A 24,210-nucleotide genomic window follows, 5' to 3' on the forward strand; every position below is an offset into this window, starting at 1 on the left:
TGCAATGCTTGTTTTCATTTTCAGAAAATTACTATTTGAGGGAGGGGTTGTTGGTAGATACCTGCTTCAACTGCTAGATCAATTCCTTTAGGTCAAACTTAGGATGTATGATTGGTTGGACATCTGCACTCCTATAGCTGGATGATGATCACTTGTTTTAATCTAGACTTTTTTTTTAATATAGCGAACAAGTTGACGGTGAGAAATATGGATTTCGCGGACAATGTTCGCGTATACTCGAGTCTCGAGTTACATTTGTGAAAAATGTTCTAGAAAACATGAACGAGGATAAACATTTTTGTGTTATATGGTTATAAGCAAAGAAAGAAACACCACGACTTAAATAACATATAACAAAGTTGTTGCATCATACATTTTGGGGCATTTTAGCCGTGATGGGTTTAGACATAATTTTTGTGACCGGTCATATACTCCGTGTTAACACAACATAAAATAGTAAAAACTTATCTAAGATAAAAGATCTCAAAGATTTACTTATCTAAGATAAAAGCATCTCAAAGATTTAGAATGGGTACATGGCTATGGACAACACGTCTTAAACAAGTGTGACCGAGACATTTGATATGTAGCCATAGGTAACACGCATTAGACAAACATGACCATGACACCATGCATGCCCTGCCCTCAACTCACAGTTTCTTTCTCGAATCTTAAGAAACCTAAAGGGTTCTCCCATAAATACTCTTCAAATTTGAGAAGGTAAATTGTTTTTCCTTCTCTAAACTCTTGCTACACCAAACATAGCCATCCGAGCGTATGCGACAAACACCACCTTCTTCAAATCACGTTCTTCCCTCAACAACTTTTATTACGAGCGTTACCAATAACACCTATTTTGTCTTATATTTGGATATAATCACGACACTATTAAAAAATAATAATCATGTGGACATGGTATAAAAAAAATATACATATTTGCTTTAGTACTGATTACACCAGGAAATGGAACGGTAATACAGCTTCCTTAATTACATATACAAATTAATTAGCTCTAATTCCAATTGATATTTACTAATATTCTGGAAAACTAGATTATGGACAAAAATGAAGGCATAGAATGTTATTATTAATTACCCGGTGAGGAATTCTATAAAATAAATTATATTTGGTAAGCAAGAAAATAATATTGTATTTTTCTAATATTTGTTTACTAACAAATTTTAAACAATAAGTCAAAACATTATATAATATATATTTATAAATTATTGTAGAATTAAATATTAATGTATTATTTTCAACGGCTAATTTTACACTCGCTTAAAAATTGGCATTTATTTTAAAAAAAAATTCCTTCAATTAAATGATAATAAAGCTGATTTCATCAGTCACGCTGAAATTTTAAATTTAAATCTTAAAAAATAAAATAAAAAATTGTGGCCACTGGCATCCGTCCGATCTACGGGGAAATGGAAAAATAAATAAATAAATAAGTTAATAAATAAATAAAAGGCATTAAATAAAATCGTTATTGTTAAAGTCGTGGTTTTTTGTGATCCTTGAAGCGCCCGTGGTTTTTTTTTTCTTTTGTTTTTTTGTTTTTTTTGCGAGCCGCTCCTTTCTTCAAATATCTGTGATTCTGCGTTTCTGCTTTTCGCTGTGATCGGATTTCTGGTTCTGGAATTCTCAGGAAGAGAAAATGGCAAGGAAATTCTTCGTCGGAGGCAACTGGAAATGCGTATGTTTCTTATTTGATTTCTTCTTGGTTTGTTTTAACTCTATTTTGTCTCTGTATTATTGATGTTCGGCTCCTTGTTTGATTTGATTGTTACCGTATGTTCTATTAGATCTTAAATCTGTTGTTTGTTTGTTATTTCAAGCTATTTGGTTTAAATGTTTTTGGATTTTGATTTTGATCTGATGAACTTATGTAAAACACGCATTTCTCTACTGGTTTCTCGATGTACTGACGACTTTTTGGATCCTGTGACTTTTCCGATCTGAGTGTGGTAAATATAATTGATGTGTTTATGCATTGAACTTTGGAGTTGGAGATTTGGAGTACTGGATTGTGTTTGATTGAACTAATAATCTTGTTGATTTAATGAAAAATTTCACAGAATGGAACGACCGAGGAGGTGAAGAAAATTGTCGGCACGTTGAATGAAGCCGAAATTCCTTCTGAAGATGTTGTGGGTATGGATGTAAAACTTGTTTAGTTTTCAGATTTATGACTGTCGATGTGTCTTGCAATATGGTTTACGAAGATCTTTCCAGTGATTGATTAGGTCTGTAAATGTTGTTATCCTGTGCAGAAGTTGTTGTGAGTCCACCTTTTGTGTTTCTTTCGCTGGTGAAGAATCTGTTGAGGTCTGAGATTCAAGTTGCAGCACAGAACTGTTGGGTTCGCAAGGGTGGTGCTTTTACTGGAGAAGTTAGGTATGATTTTACCTTGTGCGTTCTTCATATTGCACAGGAATATGTCTGGCTGGGCTTGTTGCTAATATCTCCATTCATTTTTCGTAACTTCTTTGTCCAATTTTTGAAATTAGTACCAAAAGTGACTGATGCAATGCTTTCCAAAATTGGAAATGTTTGAACCTTTTTAAGAACAATTACTGAATCTTGTTTGAAGAATGATGAAGTTTGAAGCTGGGCACTTTTCTGTTTATTCTACAGATTGGTTAATTTTTATGACTTCAGTTCATGCATGTTTTTCTAGGCTTTTTAATTTTTTTTTATAGGAATGAATATTTCTTTAAACTCTTACACGATAACAGTGCGCCATGCAACTAAGTTGATATCTTTTCCCTTGCAGTGCTGAGATGCTTGTCAATTTGGCAATTCCCTGGGTTATTATTGGGCATTCTGAAAGAAGGCTTATTTTGAACGAGTCCAATGAGGTAATCCCCGCTAGAATGGAGACTAGTGGCCACACCCCTATCTTTATTTTGTTAACATTCTGTGGAAATAGATTAGTTCAACTCATAAAATATGTTGATTCTAAGACCATTCCCCCTTCATTTTTTAATACAGTTTGTAGGAGACAAAGTTGCATATGCACTTTCTCAAGGCATTAAGGTTATTGCCTGTGTCGGAGAGACTCTTGAGCAGCGAGAATCGGGAGCAACATTGGAAGTTGTTGCAGCACAAACTAAGGCAATTGCAGGTACTTCTACTTTCTTAGCTCTGAAATTGAAAGCTAATGTTTGATCGGGTTGGTGAGACTTCCCAGAACGTTGAGTTTTTGATCTTATGCTCATGCTGAGAAGCTTTCAATATTTTTTTCGATTGATCCTGTACAAAATGGATGACACTGGTTGTTACGGTGCAGAGAAAATCTCTAACTGGGACAATGTTGTCTTGGCTTATGAGCCAGTTTGGGCTATTGGAACAGGGAAAGTTGCAAGCCCTGCTCAGGCTCAGGAAGTAAGCTTTCTTCTTAAACATTTATAAGTTTCAGTTAGATTCAGGTCAATTAACAATTAAGATTGTGATTTTTCCAAAGGTCCATCATGAATTGAGGAAATGGTTTAGCGACAATGTTAGTGCTGATGTTGCTGGATCAATTAGAATCATATATGGAGGTATCCCCTTTGCTCCTGTCAGATTGTCCTGTTGACATGCATGCTGTATTACATTCATTCCAATACTTGGTTGATGCTGTTTATTTCTGATTGAGCTCGAACTCTCAGAATTAACATATATTCACCCTGTGTGCTTGTATGATGCACATATGCCTTGTTAGGTCATGTAACTGTGGAACTTACTTGTTTGCATCATTAACTTGTCTTTTAGGTTCTGTAAATGGTGCAAACTGCAAAGAATTAGCAGCACAACCTGATTTGGATGGATTTTTGGTTGGAGGAGCTTCACTAAAGGTTGATATCCTTTTTAGTTCATTATCTATTATCTATTTTTTTTCTTGTTTGGTGTCGTGTTCTTCAACTTCGGTTGCTGACTCGTCTTTATGTTTTCTTGAACTAGCCCGAGTTTGTTGACATTATCAAGTCAGCTACAGTCAAGAAATGAAGGACTTGATGAGGAGTCATTGGATGAGACAGGTCTGTCTCCTTTAATGTCGTTGCGGAAATCCTTGTTTTCTTGAGCAATAAAGTTGAGACTCAATGCTGTTGTATGATCATAGTTTTGTTCTCCCCTTTCTGATGCATTTTGACATAAATTTGGCACTTTGAGGTCAAAATACTATGTTTATGATTGGATATTGAGGTGTCATCTCGATTCTGATTCAGACAGAACACAGAATATATTGATATGTGCGTTCAGATTTCTAATTGCTGATTCCTATTTCAAATTCGGAAATCTACCTTCATACTTGTTTTATAATGATTTTGATGTGGAACATCTTTCTTAGAGGCTTCAAATGCCATTTTGGACTATGATTAGGAGTTGGAATATATTGAAGCTATGAAATGGCCTAGATTTGATGGATTTCTTCCCAGCCCTCTCTACTGTCTCTCTGCTCTTCATCTCTACTGCTCATCCAAGTGAACCCCTTGCTTCCGTAGCCGCCCATTCTCCGTTGTTACTCCGATCGCCACCTTGTTCTTATTCGCCACTTTGTTCTCCACCCCTTTTGAAAGACTAGACAAGCTACTTTTAGTTATGAGCCTCTTTTCTTTCTGCTTAACTCCTTGAAAACAACGTTCGACTTGCTTGCCTAGATCCCACCCAGACCTATCAGCTAGCTATTTGAACAGGGTAAACCTAATGACTAACACCTACTTTAAGAAGTTGATTATCTCCCGAAATAGACCATGCACCAAAATAGAATGACCTAACAATAAAGTCTAGTCAGACTTTTCCTTTCTTTCTCTCCCCAAAACACATCTCATCACCTAGGCCACCATGAAGGCGGCTCGAAGGTTTTGGGTAATTTTTCGATCATTACTACCAAGTACAGGCAATGGATATGTCTTATGAAGTGCTGGGAATGATCGATTCTCAGGAACTAAAAATGACGTTTTTTTTTTTTGTAAAATTAGAATTAAATCAAATACTAATTTTGAACCTCAAGAATCAAAAATATATTTTACCCATAGTTTTAATATGGCAGGAGAAAAGACTCATTTTCTTAGATTTTTTTAAAATTAAATTTCTTCGAAATTTAAATGAGAATGTCTTACTAAGAATTTGAGTTGGGTTCCATGTGAAAAATTATTCTTCCATTATAATTTTATTTCCTATTTTAATTATAAATAATCCTTTATAATTCCCTTTTCAATTAAAAAAATCCTTTGGAAAACAAAACAATTTTAATAAAATTTTAAATTAAGAATTTATTATTATTTTAAATTAACATATTTATAGATTTTCAAAAGGAAAAGAGGAAAAAAAGTGCTAAATTTCAAATAATATACCAAATTTATTTTAATTATTAGTTTTGATTTTAAGATAATTTTTTAAAAAGGAATCCCAGCGCCTATATTCATGCAATTTTAATTTTAGAGGTTGACTAATATATTATTAAGAAAGTATTCCATCATTACGACAATTAATTAAAAAATCCTTTATTATTAATAATTAATAATTAATTTATGGCACGTCATTTAAAGAATATTCAGTTTCCTGAGGTCACTTTCGTCACTCGTTACGTTAATCATACAATATTAAATTAATAAGCTTCATAAACTATATAATAAAACCTAAATTCATTACCAAAAATAATAATAATAAAATTAAAAGAAAAAAAACCCTTAACCGTCATTCATTTCAAATCAATATATTTATTCACAAAAAAATGATTGGAGCCCCCAAAAAACTGTACGGACAAATTAATGGCGTAAATTTGTCTTCAAGTCATCAATTCACCACCGCCATTTGACCTTTGTCTTCCAGCTGCTCTTTCTCGCCGGCGAGAGGGCGTTTGAGCCGCCGACACAGTGCCGGTCTCTTCAATTCTTTATTCATCTGCTCTGCTCCATTAAAATGGGGGGTTTTCGGCCACTTGATTGGGATACACGTGTGGCCCATTGCTCGAAAACGAGCTCCAATGATCGAGGCGTTCCTGCGTGTTCAATCCAAACGATTGAAAAGTCAAAAAGAGGAATGGTTATCTAATCCCTTACTCTGCCAAATTTTTGTTTGCTCGCGTGTTGATTACTCGGTGCCGATTTGTCGCCAGCAATCTTGTTTTCTTTCCCCCATTTGTGATTCTTTGAAGAGGCCGAAATCGAACGTCTCTCAGTCTGCAATGGGAGCCTTTCGTGGGCTTATCCTCTTAGTGTGATGACAGAAAAGAGGGGACCAACATACTTGTCATTAATACGAACTTCCTGTCCGTCAGGGACTGTGCAACCCTTCTTCCCCATTTCTGTATTTTAGCCAATTGAAGTGGGAAAATTTAGCAGGAGCTTTTGGGCTTTGATTAATTCTATTGAATTCAGTCTTCTGTTGGTTTTCCTGCTAACGAAACAATTCTTGAAACGAGAATCTTAATTCTGATACACTGAAAGGTGGCTAGCTATTTGGGATTGTCTTGGTTGTTTTCTTTTTTTCTTTCTTTATATGGGTTTGCTGAGATTCTTCTTGGTTTCATTGGTAGAATATTGGTTTGAATCTTGTTCTCTTGTTCTTCCTCTTTTTGTTGATATCAGCTTGAAAGCTCTGAAAGTTGGAGAGTCCTTTGATTGCTTCTGATGGGCATCTGCTTGAGTACCAAACCTGTAGTAGAAATCGATGATGATGCAGGTATAAGAAGGCCCGTTTTCCTTCTTTATGAAGATATGGTGGAAGTTTTTAGACTCTGTTCATCATTTTGAAGTTTTTTGAGATTTATTATTGATCTAACTGAACCCTGTTCGCTTTCTCCAATGGAATAATGTCCTTTATATGAAGTCCTGTTGAGCACTTTGATATTTGATCATATAATGGGCACGAGTTCTTTCTTTGATTGAAATGAAGTAGTTGAGACATGTATTCATGTGCATTTATGAGGGTTTTGAGTCAAGTGAATGGCTATCGGTTCATTACTGGTCATGCATTTGTTTGTGAAGGGGTGAAGAATTGTAAAGCTGATAGTGATAGCAGTAATGGAATGGACAATGATAGTGCAAGTAGCAAAATCTCATTGGCTTCAGTACTGCCTGCCCCTCGGAGTGAGGTCGAAATCTGGCAATCCTCCCATTTGAAGAGCTTCTCTTTTGCAGAGCTCAGAGAGGCAACAAGGAACTTCTGTCCTGTTAATGTTCTGGGAGAACCTGCTTCTGGTTCAGTTTTCAAGGGCTGGATTGATGAGCATTCTTTAACTGCTACCAAGCCTGGAACGGGATTGGCTATTGCAGTCAAAAGGCTTAACCAAGATAGTTTTCGAGGTGATGAGTGGTTGGTGAGTTACCTCTTTGAGATGATTCGTTGTCGTACCAATTGTTTTCTTCGCCACATCGGTTTCCTTTAGCATCGATGAATTATCTTAATTTAACCGTCTGCTATGGTAGAATAGTTATTTGTTAAACAAATTTGTCATCTATGCTGCACAGATCCACTCATGTCATGCCTTCTTTTATAGGCTGAAGTGAATTTTCTAGGCCAACTTGTTCATTCTCACCTTGTGAAGTTGGTTGGCTATTGCGTGGAGGACGAGCAACAACTAGTTGTGTATGAATTCATGCCTCGAGGAAGTTTGGACAACCATCTGTTCCTTCGTGAGTTTTCCTTATCTTTCGATGCGACGCGTTAAGAACATTCAAAATATTCTGTGATTTGACACTCGAGTTGTCATTGCAGGCGGGTCCTATTTTCAACCGCTTTCTTGGGGCCTCCGCTTGAAGGTTGCACTTGGTGCTGCAAAAGGCCTCGCCTTTCTCCATAGTGATGAAAGAAAAGTGATCTACCGTGACTTAAGGACTTCAAATATTTTGCTTGATTCTGTGAGTCAATGGTGAAAATAAAAGCTTCCTTGTGCCTATGTTAAAAAGGGCATCATGGAACTGGGATCTAACTCCTAAAGTTAAATATTTACTTGTTCGAAAGATAGTCGTCGAGCCACTTGCTTCATTTTCTTTTATTTTCAGGACTACAATGCCAAACTCTATGATCTTGGATTTTCCAAAGGCACAGGAGCAACAGGCCGTAAAAGCAATGTCTCTACCAGGATTTCGTGCACCTCATATGCAGCTCCGGAGTATCTTGCTGCAGGTAATATTCAACACAACCAGAAAACATTTCTGTCAGATGTCAAGGATCCTTGATTCTGCTTTCTTTTTCCTGATAAATAGCATTTTTGTATCATTACTAGTCTGAGAGACTTAAGGCTACTACGTTATAACACGTCGAGTCAACTTAGTTTGTTGTATTCTTTCAACAGACGAAGGTTTATAGTATCTAACACTGACCACTCTGTCCTTACACTCACCGTAGGTCAGGCAACCACTTCGAGTGATGTTTATAGTTTTGGAGTCATTCTATTGGAAATGTTGTCTGGAAGGAGAGCAATGTACAAGAATCGAACATTTAGAGACCACAATCTCATCGAATGGGCGAAACCCTACCTTGCAAAGAAACGTAAGACTGCTCGAATAATCGATGACCGACTCGAAGGCCAATATTCATTGGATGCAGCCTATAAGTTATCTAGTCTGATATTGCAATGCCTGTCCGTTGAGCCCAAGTCTAGACCGAGTATGAATGAGGTTGTAAAAGAATTAGAACAGCTTCAAGACTCCATATCCACTAAGATCAATACAACACAAAACCGCATGGCTGGTAGGCATAGTGCTGATGATGCCAATACTCTTCCTAGTGCTCATGCCCAACCTTCGACTCCTGTTTCCCCTGTTTATTAGCAGATGCAGGTGATTGTTTACAACAGATCTTAGGAAAATGGCAGAAACATATTATGGTTGAATGATTATACTTCTCTTGCTATTACCATCTCTTCATCTCAGCAATACTTTGGTCAGTTTGTATACTGAAAGAATGGTTCATTTTAATTTTTTTGTTTGATTATCAAAGATACGATACTCGGGAAGAATCTGATTATATGTCTAAGTTTACACTCAGTTTACCTTTTGGCTTGAAGTTATGCAATTGCGAGCCTCATGTTGCTTCTGAAATGGAAGAGCATTCTCTTTCATGTATTTCTATGTTGTGTTATGTTGGTGCCATTTGAAATAAAAGAACGAAATTGTGAGCTACATTGAAATTGCTTGAAGCGGGTTTATGGGGGCATTTGATATGTTGGGGTTGGCATGAAAAGTCCGAGAATATGGGGTGCTGCCTGTTTGGTGTGTACATGAAATGAGTATTATGTCTGGCAATGAAGGATATAGTGTTATGTCCTTGGAATGTTTGATGGAAATCGAATCGAGAGAATTGAGAGAACACCGAAGGAAGAATTGGTTGTGTATGCCTTCAGGAGCTTGATGAGCGACGGCTTTCCTATTCGTCGAGGCGACATATGTCACTCCATCGATCGCCTAAGGAAGCTTGAGAGGAACAAGCGCACACTCGAGGTAGCTATCTTCATCTCCCTCTATAAACTCCCTTTTCGTTTCCAGTTTTCTTGGATGTCATGAATTCTAATCTGTATTACAGTAGAGTTGGCTGTACCGAGTAGTTCTTTTCGTATGTATTAAGGATGTAAACACGAGCAGGACACTGGAAAATAGTAATTCCAAGTAATTGCTTAAATCATATAGAAGCTGAAAAGTTGCACAAACAGTGAATTTGGATGCAATGTCTTCTTGATTAATCTGTTTCTTAGTGTAATATTATCTGCCTTTAAGTTTATTCTCTGTTTGTATTGATGAGTCACTGTGATGTTGCCATGTCAGGCCTGCTTCATAAGCAAGAATTGCCTTGTCCCTTGAGAATTGCGTGCAACTTCTAAATTAAGAACTTGCTTTAGTAGATAGTAGGACCCCTTTTGTTAACTTGGACAAGTCGCTAGAAAAAGCACGAGAAAGAAACGTATAATCAAGATTGTTCTCTGTTCTTGGCAGGTTCTGGAATGAGCGATGAGGGAGAGTTGCTCTTAAACAATCTTGTGATTGATTACATCTTTAGATAAGGGAGCAATAAGAGTGCCCTTACACATCTCTACATAAAACATTCTTATGAAAGTAGAAGCCAATGAACACAATATTGAAGGCTGATGAACATATTTGGTGGCATGAAACGAGCTAAAGTGGAACCAAATGAGGTGCCTTGCTGCACTGTAGTTGAAGCTTTTGCTGAGGCTATGGAAAAATCTACCACTGGAAATAGGCTCATTAAAAAGGCAACAGATACCTTTAAATGGGTGAACCAAACGCAATAATGGTTATGAAGCAAATAGGTTGACCCGAGCTTTTGCCCACTGAATCCAAAATTTGAACCGAACAGATTCGGTTCCGGAAAAATAACCCAGCCAACCCTTTTGATTCAGGTTGGGTTGGTCCGATTTTTTTTTATTTTTGGGTTCGATATACACCCCCTACCGTAACCTTTTGAATTCTGGCTTAGGTTGCTTGAAAGCTAGCTTGGTGGAAGACGCCATGAAAATACTAGAGATAGGATCAAATATAGCAATCAGCAGCAAGAGAGTTAGAAAGTCAACTCCATGGTTGGAAACCAGTCTTTCATTGATTGAAGTTTTGGCAGAGAGGCGATGTTGAAAATACTGAAAAGTTATTCAAAGAACTCAGGGAAGCAAAGTATACGAGTACACATTTGTACAATACTTTGATCAAGACTTAGGTGTGAGATCTCACATCGGTTGGAGAGGATAACGAAACATTCCTTATAAGGGTGTGGAAACCTCTCCCTAATAGATGCTTTTTAAAATCTTGAGGTTGACAGCAATACGTAACGGATTAAAACGGACAATATCTATTAGTGGTGGGCTTGGACTGTTACAAATGGTACCTGAGCTAGAAACCAAGCAGTATGTCAGTGAAGACGTTGGGCCCCCAAAGGGAGAGAGTGGATTATAAGATTTCACATCTGTTGAAGAGGAAACTGAAGCATTCCTTATAAAGAGTATGGAAACCTCTCCCTAGTGACGCGTTTTAAAATCGTGAGGTTGACAACAATACGTAACGGGCTAAGCGGATAATATCTGTTAACGGTGGATTTAGACTATTACATTAGGTGAAGGCCAAGATTCATAATCCGAGGATGATCATAGGATGATCCAAATCTTTCTGAGCTGTTTCAAAGTCAAAAGAGTTTGAACAGATCGTACCTAAGTTTTAATATTCAATGAGAAACGAGCCAAGTCAGCGACTCATGAATATTATCGATGATCCATCCTTTACCTCTGCTAGATTCTCATTACTCTGTCGGGCATCAGCAGTCTTCTCCCTAGCAGATAAGCCGTGGGTACCTCTTGGCCACTTGACTGACATGAATGCTTGACTTATCTGCAGCAATCAGGCCCACAAAATTTAGACTTCCCAAGTCCAAGAGTGAAGTCAAATCTCAAAAGTAAGCATCCATGTCCATATTTTGGAGTGTTTGGTTTCTGGATTTTGCAAACCCTGAGAAGAACAAAGGACAACCCATTTCACTCCACACAAAGCTTCTCTGTTTCCTTCTGCTGTAATTTTCAAATCATCACATCCTCAAAATGAAGATCGTTCTCCTTTTCAAACTGGGTCATCATATTTAAGCTTCACAAAACCAGAGACCACAAAATGAAGTACAAAACGCAGCATTTACATACGATCACAAGAAAAAAACCTATGAAGACAGGAACAGGTATTATATTTACTGTTGCAGAGTGATTTTTATTCAGCTTTTTTTCTTGTCTTTACTCTTAAAGGAAACTTTGATTCATGAGTGTAGGACATCCCAACAGAGATTGAATGAAGATATCCCAGCCAAGGCCCCTTCTCGTGAATGTATTTGCAAAAGATGGTTGGTCAGGGAAGGCTCTCCTGCACAGGAAGGGCCTCGAAAAGGGAAGAAGAAGAGCAATAAAGTGAGCCATTAGCAGACATGTTGGCCCCTTCCCGTGACATTATTTCCTCAACTTGGTTGAAAAAAGAGATTTTTTTATGTATAAGAACGGTACAGTGCATGTTCTTTGGTATCTTTTATCTACCATGGATTGACTTAATGGTCAATAGTTTACATCCTAGTCAGTGCCTCATCCATATGAATTAAATATTTCATACGTTATTTTCACATAACTTTTCATTTCAGAAGCCAACAAATACGTAGAAAAGTCCAGAAGAGGAAACAAAGCCATGGAAAATTAGTTTAATTCACAATTTGGTTGGCCTGAAAACTTTGAATTAAATACGAAAGAAAGAGAAGTCAGCAACCGACTGTAGCTTTTGGATTATTGGAAGGGCAGGTTGGACAAGTGTAAACAGGGTGGAGAAGACCAAAAACATTTGATGGGTCACGAGGATGAATCATGATTTAGGTGAAAAGGGGTCGAGAAAGCTTTATTGAATTAGATTTTTGAGTTTCCATTGAAGGGAGCAAATAGAAAGCTTCAAAAGCTGTAAGCCGAGCCTTTCACATGCTTTGCTTCCTTCGCTTGAGAGTGTGAAAAGAAACAGGGACCAGTCTGGCCATTAATGCAGAGCTCCCCCCATCTCAAATCTTCCTTCCATTGAACCTTCTGAGAGTATTGGGAAAACAGAGCAATACTCTGTTTCAGACCTTGTTTTTTTTTTGCTTATACGAGAAGAAAAATGTGAGTTTCTTCATTTTTTGTTCATTTCTGCATATGGGTTTGGCTTCTTTTATCTTGTCTCCTCATGTATTACTGAAGATTTGACACCCATTGATGAAATCTTGTAGAGCATTGATTTCTTATTACTCTTTTTGATTGTTCTTTACAGTGCTAAAGCTCTGAAAGTTGTGGTGTTTCTTTGCTTCTTATAATGGGTGTCTGCTTAAGTACCAGAATCAAAGCTGAAAACTCATGTAATACAGGTACTAGAACGCTTCCTTCTTGTCTAGTTGATGTTTGAAGAGTTTTAAATTTATCTTGTGAACATTGAGAAACGGATCATATGATATGCAAGAATATCTGCTTTTATTGAATTCCCAGCAACATGATCTTTGCTTGAACTGAAAATATAAACGAATGAGCTTTGCAAATGCTCATATGAGGGTCTTGATTCGATTATACAATTGCTAGTTTGTTAGAGGTCATGCATTGAATTGTGCAGGGGTGAACTCTAATGCTGTGAGTACTGATGGAAACGATATCGGTAGTAGTATAACGAGCAAGATATCGTTATCGTCGATGCCACTGACTCCACGAACCGAAGGCGAAATCTTGCAGTCGTCCAATTTGAAGAGCTTCAGCTTCGCCGAGCTTAAGGTAGCGACGAGGAACTTTCGACCGGATAGTGTGGTTGGAGAAGGAGGTTTTGGTTCAGTTTTCAAAGGTTGGATTGATGAGCATTCCTTTACTGCTGCCAAGCCTGGCACAGGAATGGTTATTGCAGTCAAAAGGCTTAACCATGATGGTTTTCAAGGTCATAGAGAGTGGTTGGTGAGTTATTCTCCTCCAAACCACAAGCAGAGATGGCTCATTCTAGCATATATCTTTTGGTCAGTTTATGCTGTGAAGATCTCGACTTATCGACTTATCGACTTATCTCGTGTTTTCTTTCTTCGTATAGGCCGAAGTGAATTTTCTAGGCCAACTTTCTCATTGTCACCTTGTGAGGTTGGTCGGCTACTGCTTGGAAGACGAGCATCGTTTGCTCGTTTACGAATTCATGCCTCGAGGGAGCTTGGAAAATCATTTGTTTCGAAGTGAGTTTTTCGCATTAGATACCCTTTGATTCTCATTAGAACTTCATGACAATTGCCTAATGTTGCAGGGGGATCCTATTTTCAACCTCTTTCATGGAGCCTGCGCTTGAAGGTTGCACTTGGTGCTGCAAAAGGGCTTGCCTTTCTCCACGGTGATGACCGAAAAGTGATCTACCGCGACTTTAAGACATCGAACATCTTGCTCGACTCGGTAAGTAATCGACATAAACAAGCCTTTTCTGGTCTGTCATATGAATGTCAAGCAAGTAGAAGATAGCCTTAATAAGCTTCATTTTCTTCTGCATTTAGAAATACAATGCCAAACTCTCTGATTTTGGGTTGGCTAAAGACGGGCCAACCGGCGATAAAAGCCACGTCTCGACTCGGGTGATGGGTACGTATGGATATGCAGCCCCGGAGTATCTGGCCACAGGTAATATTCTATAGAAATAGAAACTCTTGCTGTCATAATGTTGACATTAATTTGCTCGTTTTGCATACCCTAATCATCACTTTGCTCTTGTTGTAGGTCATCTAACTACTTGGAGTGATGTCTATAGCTTCGGAGTTGTCCTACTAGAAATACTATCTGGAAGAAGAGCAATAGACAAGAATCGACCGGCTAGAGAACACAACCTTGTGGAATGGGCAAAACCTTACCTTGCAAACAAACGTAAAATTTTTCGAATAATCGACAGTCGTCTCGAGGGCCAATATTCATTGGATGGAGCCTACAAAGCATCTACCCTAGCTCTACGATGCCTATCCATTCAACCCAAACTTAGACCAAACATGAATGATATTGTAAAAGAACTCGAGCATCTACAAGATTCCACACTCCCTACCAGCAACAGGAACTCAACCAATAATCGTCGTGCTCGTAGGCATAGCGCCGATGATTCCCATAAGCCAAATAGCGTTCAAGCATACCCCCGACCTTCTGTTTCAACACTCCACACATAAGATGATGATCACGCAACTAGATTGAGACAGTTTGTAGCAAAATCGAGGAATTTAGTAAATGCATTCTAATCTATAGGAATTGTACAGTTTTTATAGTCATTCCTTTACGGTGATTCTTGGATTGATTTGTAATTCATTTCAAATTCTAATTATTTGAGTATGATTTCTAGAGAACGCTACTAAATCTAAATAAAAAAACAAAAGTCGTTTTAAATTCCGGTCGTTTAAGCAATAATGAAATCTATCTCAATTAATAACTTAGGTTATATAACATGTCACATTCATTATGATATTAATGTGGGTGATAAGCACAAAAATGGGGTAAGAGCTTATACTATTTTGAGGCCAACATTAATATTCATTAGATTTTTGAACATATTATAACCACAAATAATTTATAAGGTTGGATATTTTGATTCCTTATGTGTGATAAGCTAGAACAATAGGACAAAACAACCATTAAATTTTATTTTAATATTTGATATTTGACCAAAAAATAGACATCCACTATACCAAATGGGTGGACATAATTTATTTTTATTTTATAATCTATAATTAATTATTAAATAAATTGATGTGATTTTGCTATTTTTGGAATCTACCCCTTACTGAAATGACATAATAAGAATGTGTATCACAAATAATTTAGATTAAAGTATTTGCTTTTTATAAATAAGTGATATGACATCAACTTTAAAATGTCACATCAATCAGCATGTGGATATATATATAATATAATATATAGTTTGAATTTCAATTTTATATTTATTTAATTTTATATGAAAGGGATTTTAAATTTTGTATTTACTTAATTTGGAAAGTAATTAAATTTATATGGTTAAATTAATAAAAATGTCATTCAACTTTATAATATCTTGAAACTATTAACACTTTAATTCAAATTTTTAAAAAACATTCTAAAAATAATAATTATTAAAAGTATTCATGCTAATAAGTTTTTAAAAGTAATACTAAAAAATTTGAAAATAATTTATAAAGTGCAGTCCATAAACAGTTTTCGTCCATATTGTTGATAGTAAGAATTTTTTAAAATTTCTATCTATAAAGATAAATTAAATAGGGTTAATGTTACTTTTTAAAATTCAATAAATATTTTTTTAAACTTGGTGTCACAGGAATACTTTTTTATAGGTATATTTGAGTCATCGGCTCACCGTAGGCTCCTAGTGACCCACATGGACTAGATGGTTAGAGGTATTACCCGGAGCCTTTTATTCATCTGGTCCATGTGGGTCTTATTGGGTTTTATATTAATGGTGAGCCAATGACTCAAATAAGAAATTGTGAAAATAAGAAATTAAAAAAAAAATCATGGCAAGATATTTAAAGAATTCATAGCTCACATTAAATTTATTGCCTTCACCGACAATCATATCCTTAACTCTCTCCACCTACTTGCTTCACCTAGAAGTTCTCTAGACATCAATATGACTTACATCAACTCGAAATATAAGGGTTGAGATGGATTTTTGCTAAGATTCAATCTAGTTCAAGTTGGGTACGGGTTCAGTGTGTAAAGGATCATGTCAACCCGACCCAACTAGATTACATAAAAATAAACGAAGAGAATGAGTTGGGCCCAAGCTCAAGCCCAACCCACGTTTAGTATACCATCATTAGATCCCACATCGTATGTGTACTCCTCGCACGACGCATACCTCAGTCCTCTGCGAGTGCATAAAAATTCAGTTGACATTAGTACATCTTTCAAGTTCCTACTCAAGTACCTTCCTCACTAGTCGCTACTCAGTACAGCACAATACAATCCTCGCATAATACAGTCGATGACTCCACTCCTGCATCCTCCTAGCATAGTCGCTCTCTTCGGTTAACGCCTCTTCCTCGCTAGTTGCAACTCAGTTGTTCTTCATTCCTTCCTTCCACAGTCACTCTCTTTGGAGTTCGTGAGAATATAATCACATAAAAGGCAAGAAATTTGAATGAATGTAACAATGAAGTGATTTTTAGAGGTATGGCAAAAACAGAGAAAATGGAGGGCTGTTATGCAATTACCAAAGAATAAGCAAAGCTTGTCACCAAGTTCTCACCAATCCAGGTGTCCAATTTCTCCAATCTAACTTCCCAAAAGATTTGTTTCTCAAGCTCACCATATCTTTAAAATCAAAAACTTTCCTTAGATGACTATTTCTATGCCTTGTACTACTACTACTACTACTAGTAGCAGCAGCCTCGACTTCGGCCTCCGCAACAGTTTCTTCCTTCGTTTCGACGATGTTGTCACTCGGTTGAGGAACTGTTTCATCTTGACATGATTCACTGATGATGTTTCCAAGAATGTCGACAACCTCACTCATTTTTGGGCGATTTTTAGGCTGCTTCATCAGGCATTTGTTAGCCAGTGATGCAAGTTTCTGTGCTGACTTAATGTCACATTCTCCTTCGAGCCGTGGATCGATAATAAGATGGAACTTCTTAGGGTCAGACACATATGGTTTAACCCATTCCAAAAGCTTCTGCTCATTGCGTGGTAGGTTTCTCTCCACGGCTCGTCTTCCTGTAATGAGTTCGTAGAGAACAACTCCGAAGCTCCACACGTCGCTCTTTGCAGTCAACCTGCCAGTTTGGACATACTCTGGAGCAGCATAGCCTACTGTACCCACAACCTTGAAAGACAAATACATTGTTATCAGAAGGAAACATCTTCTGGGTTTAAGAGGAAATAGCTTTAAAGCAATATTGTAAGATATGCCTAAGAGTGCAGCAAGAATATGATTAGTTGATCTTGTGAGATATGCCTAAGAGTGCAGCAAGAATATGATTAGTTGATCTTGCAAAATAACCTACTAAAAGGGATAACTATATATGGGATCCCACGTTGGTTGGGGAGTAGAACGAAACACTTTTTATAAGGATGTAGAAATCTCTCCCTAACAGACATGTTTTAAAAACTTCGAGGGAAAGCCCGAAAGAAAAAACCCAAAGAGGACAATATCTACTTGCGGTAGGCTTGAGCCGTTACAAATGGTATCAGAGTCAAACACCGGGCGGTGTGCCAGCAAGGATGGTGAGCCTTGAAGGGGGGTGGACACCAGGTAGTGACCAGCTAGTGTGCCAACAAGGACGCTGGGCCCCGAAAAGTGTGGATTGTGAGATCTCACATAGATTGGGGAGGAGAATGAAGCATTTTTTTTTTATAAGGATGTGAAAACCTCTCCCTAACATACGTGTTTGAAAAACTTTGAGGGAAAGCCCAAAGAGGACAATATCTACTAGCGGTGGGCTTGGACCGTTAAAAATGGTATCAGAGCCAGACACTGAGCAGCGTGTCAACGAGAACACTGAGCCCTAAAGAGGGTGGACACCAAGCAGTGTGCTAGCGAGGATGCTGGGCCATGAAGGGGGGTGGAATGTGAGATCGCACATCAGATGTGGAAACCTCTCCCTAGTAGACGCGTTTTAAAAACTTTGAGGGAAAGTACAAAACGAAAATCCCAAAAAAAGACAATATCAGCTAGTAGTACACTTGGGTCAACCAGTTTCCAAGAACAGCACTAATTAAGAACTTCATTGAGACGTAATTCGCAGTGTTCTTGAAGATTGTGAAAAATGATTTTAGTATTTCTCAGTATTTCCAAAAGTTATAATAAGTTCAGTTGCAAGAACCAGGATAAGAAGGTTAAACATACCGATGTTGACACATGACTGATTCCTTCCGGAGGACCCTGTCTGGCAAGTCCAAAATCCGAAAGCTTCGCATTAAATTCTTCATCTAGCAGGATATTTGATGCTTTTAAGTCGCGGAAAATTAGCTGCATCGAACAAAAGTAGATCCAAATCACTTAAATACAACGAAAGCCATAAGCAACTATCAAACACATGCTCTCCCACAAGACACAAAATCTGTATTTACTTCACATGGCAGGTCAAGATAAAATCTGAAACGTCATGGTAACAGTAGATTGTCTATTTCAGGGAACAGGCAGAACATGATTTTGTACCTGAAAATCCATTTCTTCATGTAGATATGCAAGACCACGAGCTGCATCCTGAGCAATTTTAAGCCTGGCCAACCATGACAGTGGTGAAGATACTCGAACCAATAGATGATCCTCCAAGCTCCTCTTGCGCATAAGCTCATAAACCAAAAGCCTTTGCATTCCCCTTTCATCATCTTCGGCACAGTATCCAACTAATTTCACAAGATTTGGATGCTTCACCACACCTAAAAAGTTCACCTCGTTGATCCACTCTTTGTGCCCCTGAGTACTAGAATTTGTTTGAAAATTCGATCAGATTTGACTCGAAGGCACTTGTAAAACCATGAACAAGTATAATCCGGTTGAATCATTCCCAATTTGGGGGGTTTTAATGGAAAATTATACAGGATTGTCACAGTGATCGAACATCAGGACAAATCAAATAAAACAAAACCACCGAATATTCAAAACAAAAAGTAATACAACTTCGAACATTGCGTTTCAAGAATTTACAAGATTGAGGGGAAGCAATCAAGTTCAAGATACTAAACACCAGAGAATCCGAAGTTGTGATCATTCAATAACATTCATGAACGCTAAGAAGAAGAAAAAGAAATAGAAGGCCATGCCTGGAAGCCGTTGCGATTGAGCTGTTTAACAGCAACTTCCATTTTCAAATCAGACTTGGAATTGGAGCCACCATTATCATCACCAGAAGCCCTAACAACTCCTTTAAACACACAACCAAAACCTCCTTCCCCAATCAACAATGCCCTACTAAACCCTCGCGTGGCTGATCTCAACTCGGAAAAGGAAAAAACGCGCAGATCATTCCCTCTCCGGTGAGTCAAAAACTCATCGAACCCAATCGAGTCGGAAACATCCCTAGAAAAGTCAGAATCGAACTCGGACCGCCTGGTATCAAAAGTGCTAGAAGCCATACTTAGCGAACGAGCCCAGGAGACCTTGGAGACTCTAGAAACGACGGCGTCTTCATCATCCCTTCTCTCGCCATTGGTGAAGTGGAAGCACTTCATTGCTTCAAAACAAGTTGCAGAATCGGAATGTTGGAAGAGAAAAAAGGGTAGAGGAAGAAGACGATCAAGTCAAATGAGAGGGGAGAAGAAGAAATGAAAACCAAGTGGGATTGGTTGAGCGTTTACATTTGAAAAATGGAAGAGCGTTAGGTAATGGAGCAAAGAAAACAAAGACCCATTTCCTTTTGGCCCATAGTTGTTATAGAGAGAGAAAGAGAGAGTCAGAGGATCACGAGGGGTTGCACACCGAGACGCAGACGCTGAAGTCCAAAACTGGATCATGTAGCTCACTTGGAAGGAGGGGTCCCTACCGTTGGTTAAGGGTATCACTTGGAAATTAGGATTTCATTAGGGGTAATAATGTAATTTAATCCCTTCGTCCGCATCACGATCATGCTTGTCCAGGGCGTGTTGCCTATGGCCGCATACCCACCATTAGTTAAGGGTCTCACTTGGAAATTAGGATTTCATAAGAGGTAGCAATGTAATTTAACCCCTTCTTCTGCACCGTGTCATAGTCATGCTTGTTCAGGGCGTGTTGCCCATGGCCACATGGCAACACGCCCATGACACCTAAACCCTTTTTTTGCTTTCACGTTGTATTGTATCTTTTACTTTCACCTAAACCCCTTTAAGAGATGAGACTAGTCGTCAATTCTTCTCACATGCAGTTATATGTTATCTAAACCGTTTTGTCTACCGTTTACTAAAACTTTCTTCTCAAAACGAAGCCATTGAGCATACGTCACCAAGCCGTAGACAACAACAGTTTTGAATTGGTTTGACTCACTCAGTGTCAAAAGTGAGTGCTGCACAATTGTCAGTCCACTCCTAATAAAAGAGCGAATGTGACACATCGCCGACATGCCACTGGAGGCTGCGCTCGCATCATATTTCAATTTTGAAAAAAAAAAAGTTTTAATCCTTATTTTTTATAGTCATAATTAAAAAACATTGGTTGAACATTAATTAATTTGGGGGTTCATAATGAAGGGAGATGGAGATGATACGCCTTTTCCGTCTCTTACAAGCAACGTCTATTACCTTACCTTCACCCCATCAACGTCATTCATTATAAATAAACCCCACAATTGTCTCCCTTTCATATTGCTTTTCTATAATTTATGAGCCGAGTTGTTTGTTCAATCATTTCTTGGGCCTTAATACCCGGCCCAGTTTGGAATGCCCGGCCCATTTGGACTCTATTCTTGTTACCCGGCCCAGTCTAAGCCCAACCCAATTTAACTTATGGCTTCCCAATCGTTTTGATATTCAAATCCTTACTATGACTTATCTGTTTAAATATCTAATTTTAGTCCGTATATTTTAAATTAGTCTTAAAATAAGCTTCTTGTCAAAATATTTGGAAATAATGAAACTAACATTTTAAAATAAAGTAATAATAACAAAGTCTATTCCTCACAAAATTAATTTCTAAATATAAATATTTAGTAAAATCTCGAATAGCCGTCTTAGCTCAGCTGGTAGAGCGCATGGCTTTTAACCATGTGGTCGTGGGTTCGATTCCCACAGACGGCGATTTCTGTTTCATACAAAAGCTTGCCAAATGCTTTTAAGAGAAAATTTATTTTTATAATCATTTATTTTTCAACGTTGAAGCAGTAATACAATTAATTTAAAATTTACAATAATTAAAACAAACGGAAAATAAAATACAGAAATACATATAATTGGAAATAACTCTGTAACACTCATATTGTGTCTGTAAAAGAAGACTGCGGGCCGTAATCTTCATTCAGCCGCTTCAGCCATGTACGGTCACACAACCAGAAAACCGAACAAACCCCCTGTCTAAATATTCTTCCAATAATACCCCCAACCCTTGCTCTAAATTACGCTCAGATCAGATTAGTTTTATAGCCAGACATTCAGACAACCACGACCCTACTACACTCCTCCCCGTTACCAACGGCACCTAAAAGTCGACGCCACAAAGGTTAAAAATGTAAATTAATAAAAACAGTTACTCGCGGTTAAACGCGGAAGTTTTTTCCGGTGAAAGTCTGACCGAACTGCCAATTGGCGGGCACGATGTTCCAAGACGTTGAGGTTCGCCGGTCACTGCCGGTCACTCTAAACGACAAAGCCTGGCCCACCAACACGGCGTTGGATTGCCAGTTTTGCCCCCAGTTTCTCGTCATGCTCATCCACTCAGTTTTTGATCCTTTAACGCTAGCCCGCACGATATCCCCTGCACCCGCGACGTTGGTGATTAAAACCAGGTTGAAGTAACGGAAACCGTTGATCGTGAACCTGATTCCTCCCTGCTTCCGGCATGGCACTCTGCGTAATTAAATACAACATTAGAGGGCAAATTCAAACTGGTAAAATTACATAAATAGAATATGCTTATTTCCCGTTCAAATCCTACCAACTTACCGGCGGTAGGCGACGGGGACAATTCCGGCACGGTATTCGGCGATTTTAAGGAACATGGGCATGGCGAGGTCGAAGTGGCTCCGAGGAGGGTTACACCAGCCGCCATTGTCGTTGGGAAGAGCATAATTCGGCGGGCAGAAATTGGTAGCAGTAACCAAGATCGAGGGGCTGCCGGAATGGCACCATTTTGGGTCATTAGCACACTTAATTTCAAAGCAAGCGCCGCAGCTCTGCCCATTGTTGAACAGAGCCGTACTTAGCGCCGCCGTGTTGACTCCATACCCTTGGCTGTACAAATTCCCATACCCACAAGCTCCGCCTGAAAAAAACAGACCATAAATTAGTGTTGAACAGTGATTTAACAACAACCCACATCGGAAATAACTGAAAATGTAGCGAGCATATTAGAACATACCCATGGTGCCGGAAGCGTCAGAACCGCCGTAGAAGGTGGCATGAGCATTCTGCCAGGCGCCGCCGGTGTAAACGCCGGGGATTCTAGCGTCGACCACAAGGAAAAATGGGAGAAGAGATGCAATGCAGAGAGAAATAATGGCGGCCATTGTTTTTCTGCGAAAAAGGTGAAGCCTTGCAGAAAAGAAACAGAGGAAATGGAGATGTCGGGACAAGGACAGGGATGGTGGAGTACTTATGGAGGAGGAGGACTGCCACCGTGGAAAATGAATTTAGGGAAATAATTTTTTATTTTTAAGTATATTAAAGGATAAATATTCTTGATAAGGAAATTGAGTACGATCTCGTACGAAAAAAAGAATTTTTATTTTTGGTTTATTAGAATTAAAGAAAAATAATTATTATATGCTATAAGCTTTGCGTGAATCGGAATCAGAGGCGTGATGAGCGGCTGTGATTGGATTTTAATTTTTAATCTAAGAATTTTTTTTTTTAAAAAAAAGGCTTTTTTACTGGGTGCGGGGTCCAGGTGGATCTGGATTTTATAAGCCACCGAGAATCCGACGTGGACTGAGGTGGACCCCGCAGATCTCCGCAATCGACGCTGCATTTACTTTTCGTACGCATTGTTTGAAGTTTGACCGGCTCGGTGGACATGAGCGCTTGGCAGTTTTTTTTACTTTTTTACCGTTTACTGTTTGTTTTTGTTGTGAACTTTAAGGAGAAAAAATTAAATGCCGGTTGAAATATAATTTTTGTTTGCTTTTTATTTGGAGCTGAATAGATGGATTTATTTTTTTATTTTTTATTTTAAAAAGAGCAAGGGTTGAATGGTCAATAGCCTCTTCTGGTCAGATCTCATATTAATTTCAAAGGTTTCATATTGACTTTTAAGGCTATACATGTGCCCTCTTTGAATTTTGTAATTTTCTAAATATTTTTTATTTTTTAAAAAATAAAACATTTCATATTCGATAATATTAAGGAAAAAACGTAATAAACAATTTGACAAATATAATTTCAAAAAATTAAATGTAATAACCACATAAATTTATATATATATATTTATTTATTTACCCAAATAGAGTCTTTTGGGTTAAATTGAAGGGTTTTGACCGTCAGTCAATGCGGTTGAAATTTTTTAAAAAGTGCAATTTGGCGGCACCGCCAAGCGCGTGATTACACGACAGGGTAGCGCGGTTGTGGGGTTTCCAATAATTTAAAGCGAGTTCTCAGTTGTCTTCACATGGTTGCTGTTTTCGCACCGGCGGGGAAGGAAAACTCAAATAAGGGAAGTGCAAACATAATTGGCAATTTTAATTTTAAGTTAGAAAAAAAAAAAATATATATATATATATATATATATATATATTAAATTAATGCTAGGTTTATGACTTTCTTAATTTCTAATTTATTATGAGAATTATATGATTTAAAATTTTAACAAATTAAAATTATATATATATATATATATATATAATTGTCGACCTTACTCCACCCTTCCTCAACGATTCTAAATTTTTTTTAATTATTTATAAAATATATTGTGAGATTCAACGTTCAGAAGGTGGAATAAAACATTCTTTACAAATAAATAAATAAATAAATATAAATATATATATATATATAAAATTGTCCAACCATTCTAAATTTTTTTAATTATTTATAAAATATACTGTAAGATCGAGATCGAGAGTGGAACAAAACATTATTTATAATATATATATATATATAATTGTCAACATTTCTCCATT

The 24,210-nt window shown here is 37.7% G+C and overlaps 5 protein-coding genes and 1 non-coding gene across 9 annotated transcripts; 4 read left to right on the plus strand and 2 right to left on the minus strand.

The window, feature by feature from the left end:
- Positions 1 to 1,519: 1,519 nt before the first annotated feature.
- Positions 1,520 to 4,255, plus strand: LOC111451213 (triosephosphate isomerase, cytosolic). Its single transcript, XM_023091546.1, has 9 exons — positions 1,520 to 1,696; positions 2,079 to 2,154; positions 2,274 to 2,397; positions 2,777 to 2,861; positions 2,995 to 3,127; positions 3,293 to 3,387; positions 3,467 to 3,545; positions 3,757 to 3,839; positions 3,946 to 4,255. Exons 1-9 carry the CDS (start codon positions 1,658 to 1,660, stop codon positions 3,988 to 3,990), a joined length of 759 nt encoding a protein of 252 aa, XP_022947314.1. The 5' UTR covers positions 1,520 to 1,657; the 3' UTR covers positions 3,991 to 4,255.
- Positions 4,256 to 5,807: 1,552 nt separating this feature from the next.
- On the plus strand, positions 5,808 to 9,113 carry LOC111451710 (receptor-like cytoplasmic kinase 176). Of its 2 annotated transcripts, none has more exons than XM_023092231.1 (7): positions 5,808 to 6,024; positions 6,576 to 6,669; positions 6,975 to 7,306; positions 7,487 to 7,622; positions 7,705 to 7,847; positions 7,992 to 8,115; positions 8,338 to 9,113. In XM_023092231.1, exons 2-7 carry the CDS (start codon positions 6,618 to 6,620, stop codon positions 8,760 to 8,762), a joined length of 1,212 nt encoding a protein of 403 aa, XP_022947999.1. In that variant the 5' UTR covers positions 5,808 to 6,024; positions 6,576 to 6,617; the 3' UTR covers positions 8,763 to 9,113. The 2 variants fall into 2 exon arrangements, with proteins under 2 accessions (XP_022947999.1, XP_022947998.1); XM_023092230.1 differs by lacking the exon at positions 5,808 to 6,024 and adding an exon at positions 6,059 to 6,434.
- A 1,645-nt stretch (positions 9,114 to 10,758) lies between these two features.
- LOC111451655 (probable serine/threonine-protein kinase PBL9) lies at positions 10,759 to 14,741 on the plus strand. 2 transcript variants are annotated; one of them, XM_023092144.1, is made up of 9 exons: positions 10,759 to 11,658; positions 11,746 to 11,970; positions 12,106 to 12,607; positions 12,756 to 12,849; positions 13,089 to 13,417; positions 13,548 to 13,683; positions 13,752 to 13,894; positions 13,993 to 14,116; positions 14,213 to 14,741. In XM_023092144.1, exons 4-9 carry the CDS (start codon positions 12,798 to 12,800, stop codon positions 14,644 to 14,646), a joined length of 1,218 nt encoding a protein of 405 aa, XP_022947912.1. In that variant the 5' UTR covers positions 10,759 to 11,658; positions 11,746 to 11,970; positions 12,106 to 12,607; positions 12,756 to 12,797; the 3' UTR covers positions 14,647 to 14,741. The 2 variants fall into 2 exon arrangements, with proteins under 2 accessions (XP_022947912.1, XP_022947913.1); XM_023092145.1 differs by having other exon boundaries at positions 11,746 to 11,900.
- A 1,246-nt stretch (positions 14,742 to 15,987) lies between these two features.
- On the minus strand, positions 15,988 to 19,875 carry LOC111451654 (probable serine/threonine-protein kinase PBL19). 2 transcript variants are annotated; one of them, XM_023092143.1, is made up of 5 exons: positions 19,235 to 19,875; positions 18,627 to 18,887; positions 18,315 to 18,437; positions 16,681 to 17,291; positions 15,988 to 16,560 (listed from the first exon to the last, which is right to left on the minus strand). In XM_023092143.1, exons 1-4 carry the CDS (start codon positions 19,640 to 19,642, stop codon positions 16,701 to 16,703), a joined length of 1,383 nt encoding a protein of 460 aa, XP_022947911.1. In that variant the 5' UTR covers positions 19,643 to 19,875; the 3' UTR covers positions 15,988 to 16,560; positions 16,681 to 16,700. The 2 variants fall into 2 exon arrangements, with proteins under 2 accessions (XP_022947911.1, XP_022947910.1); XM_023092142.1 differs by lacking the exon at positions 15,988 to 16,560 and having other exon boundaries at positions 16,639 to 17,291.
- A 1,233-nt stretch (positions 19,876 to 21,108) lies between these two features.
- On the plus strand, positions 21,109 to 21,181 carry TRNAK-UUU. The gene has a single exon. It is a non-coding gene; the product is annotated as a tRNA-Lys (tRNA).
- A 128-nt stretch (positions 21,182 to 21,309) lies between these two features.
- Positions 21,310 to 22,653, minus strand: LOC111451656 (expansin-A4). Its single transcript, XM_023092147.1, has 3 exons — positions 22,458 to 22,653; positions 22,043 to 22,361; positions 21,310 to 21,946 (listed from the first exon to the last, which is right to left on the minus strand). The coding sequence occupies exons 1-3, from the start codon at positions 22,603 to 22,605 to the stop codon at positions 21,637 to 21,639; spliced, it is 777 nt and encodes a 258-aa protein (XP_022947915.1). The 5' UTR covers positions 22,606 to 22,653; the 3' UTR covers positions 21,310 to 21,636.
- Between the last annotated feature and the right edge of the window lie 1,557 nt (positions 22,654 to 24,210).

Source organism: Cucurbita moschata, unplaced genomic scaffold (genome assembly GCF_002738365.1).
Source record: "Cucurbita moschata cultivar Rifu unplaced genomic scaffold, Cmos_1.0 Cmo_Scf00013, whole genome shotgun sequence".
Lineage (NCBI taxonomy): Eukaryota > Viridiplantae > Streptophyta > Magnoliopsida > Cucurbitales > Cucurbitaceae > Cucurbita > Cucurbita moschata.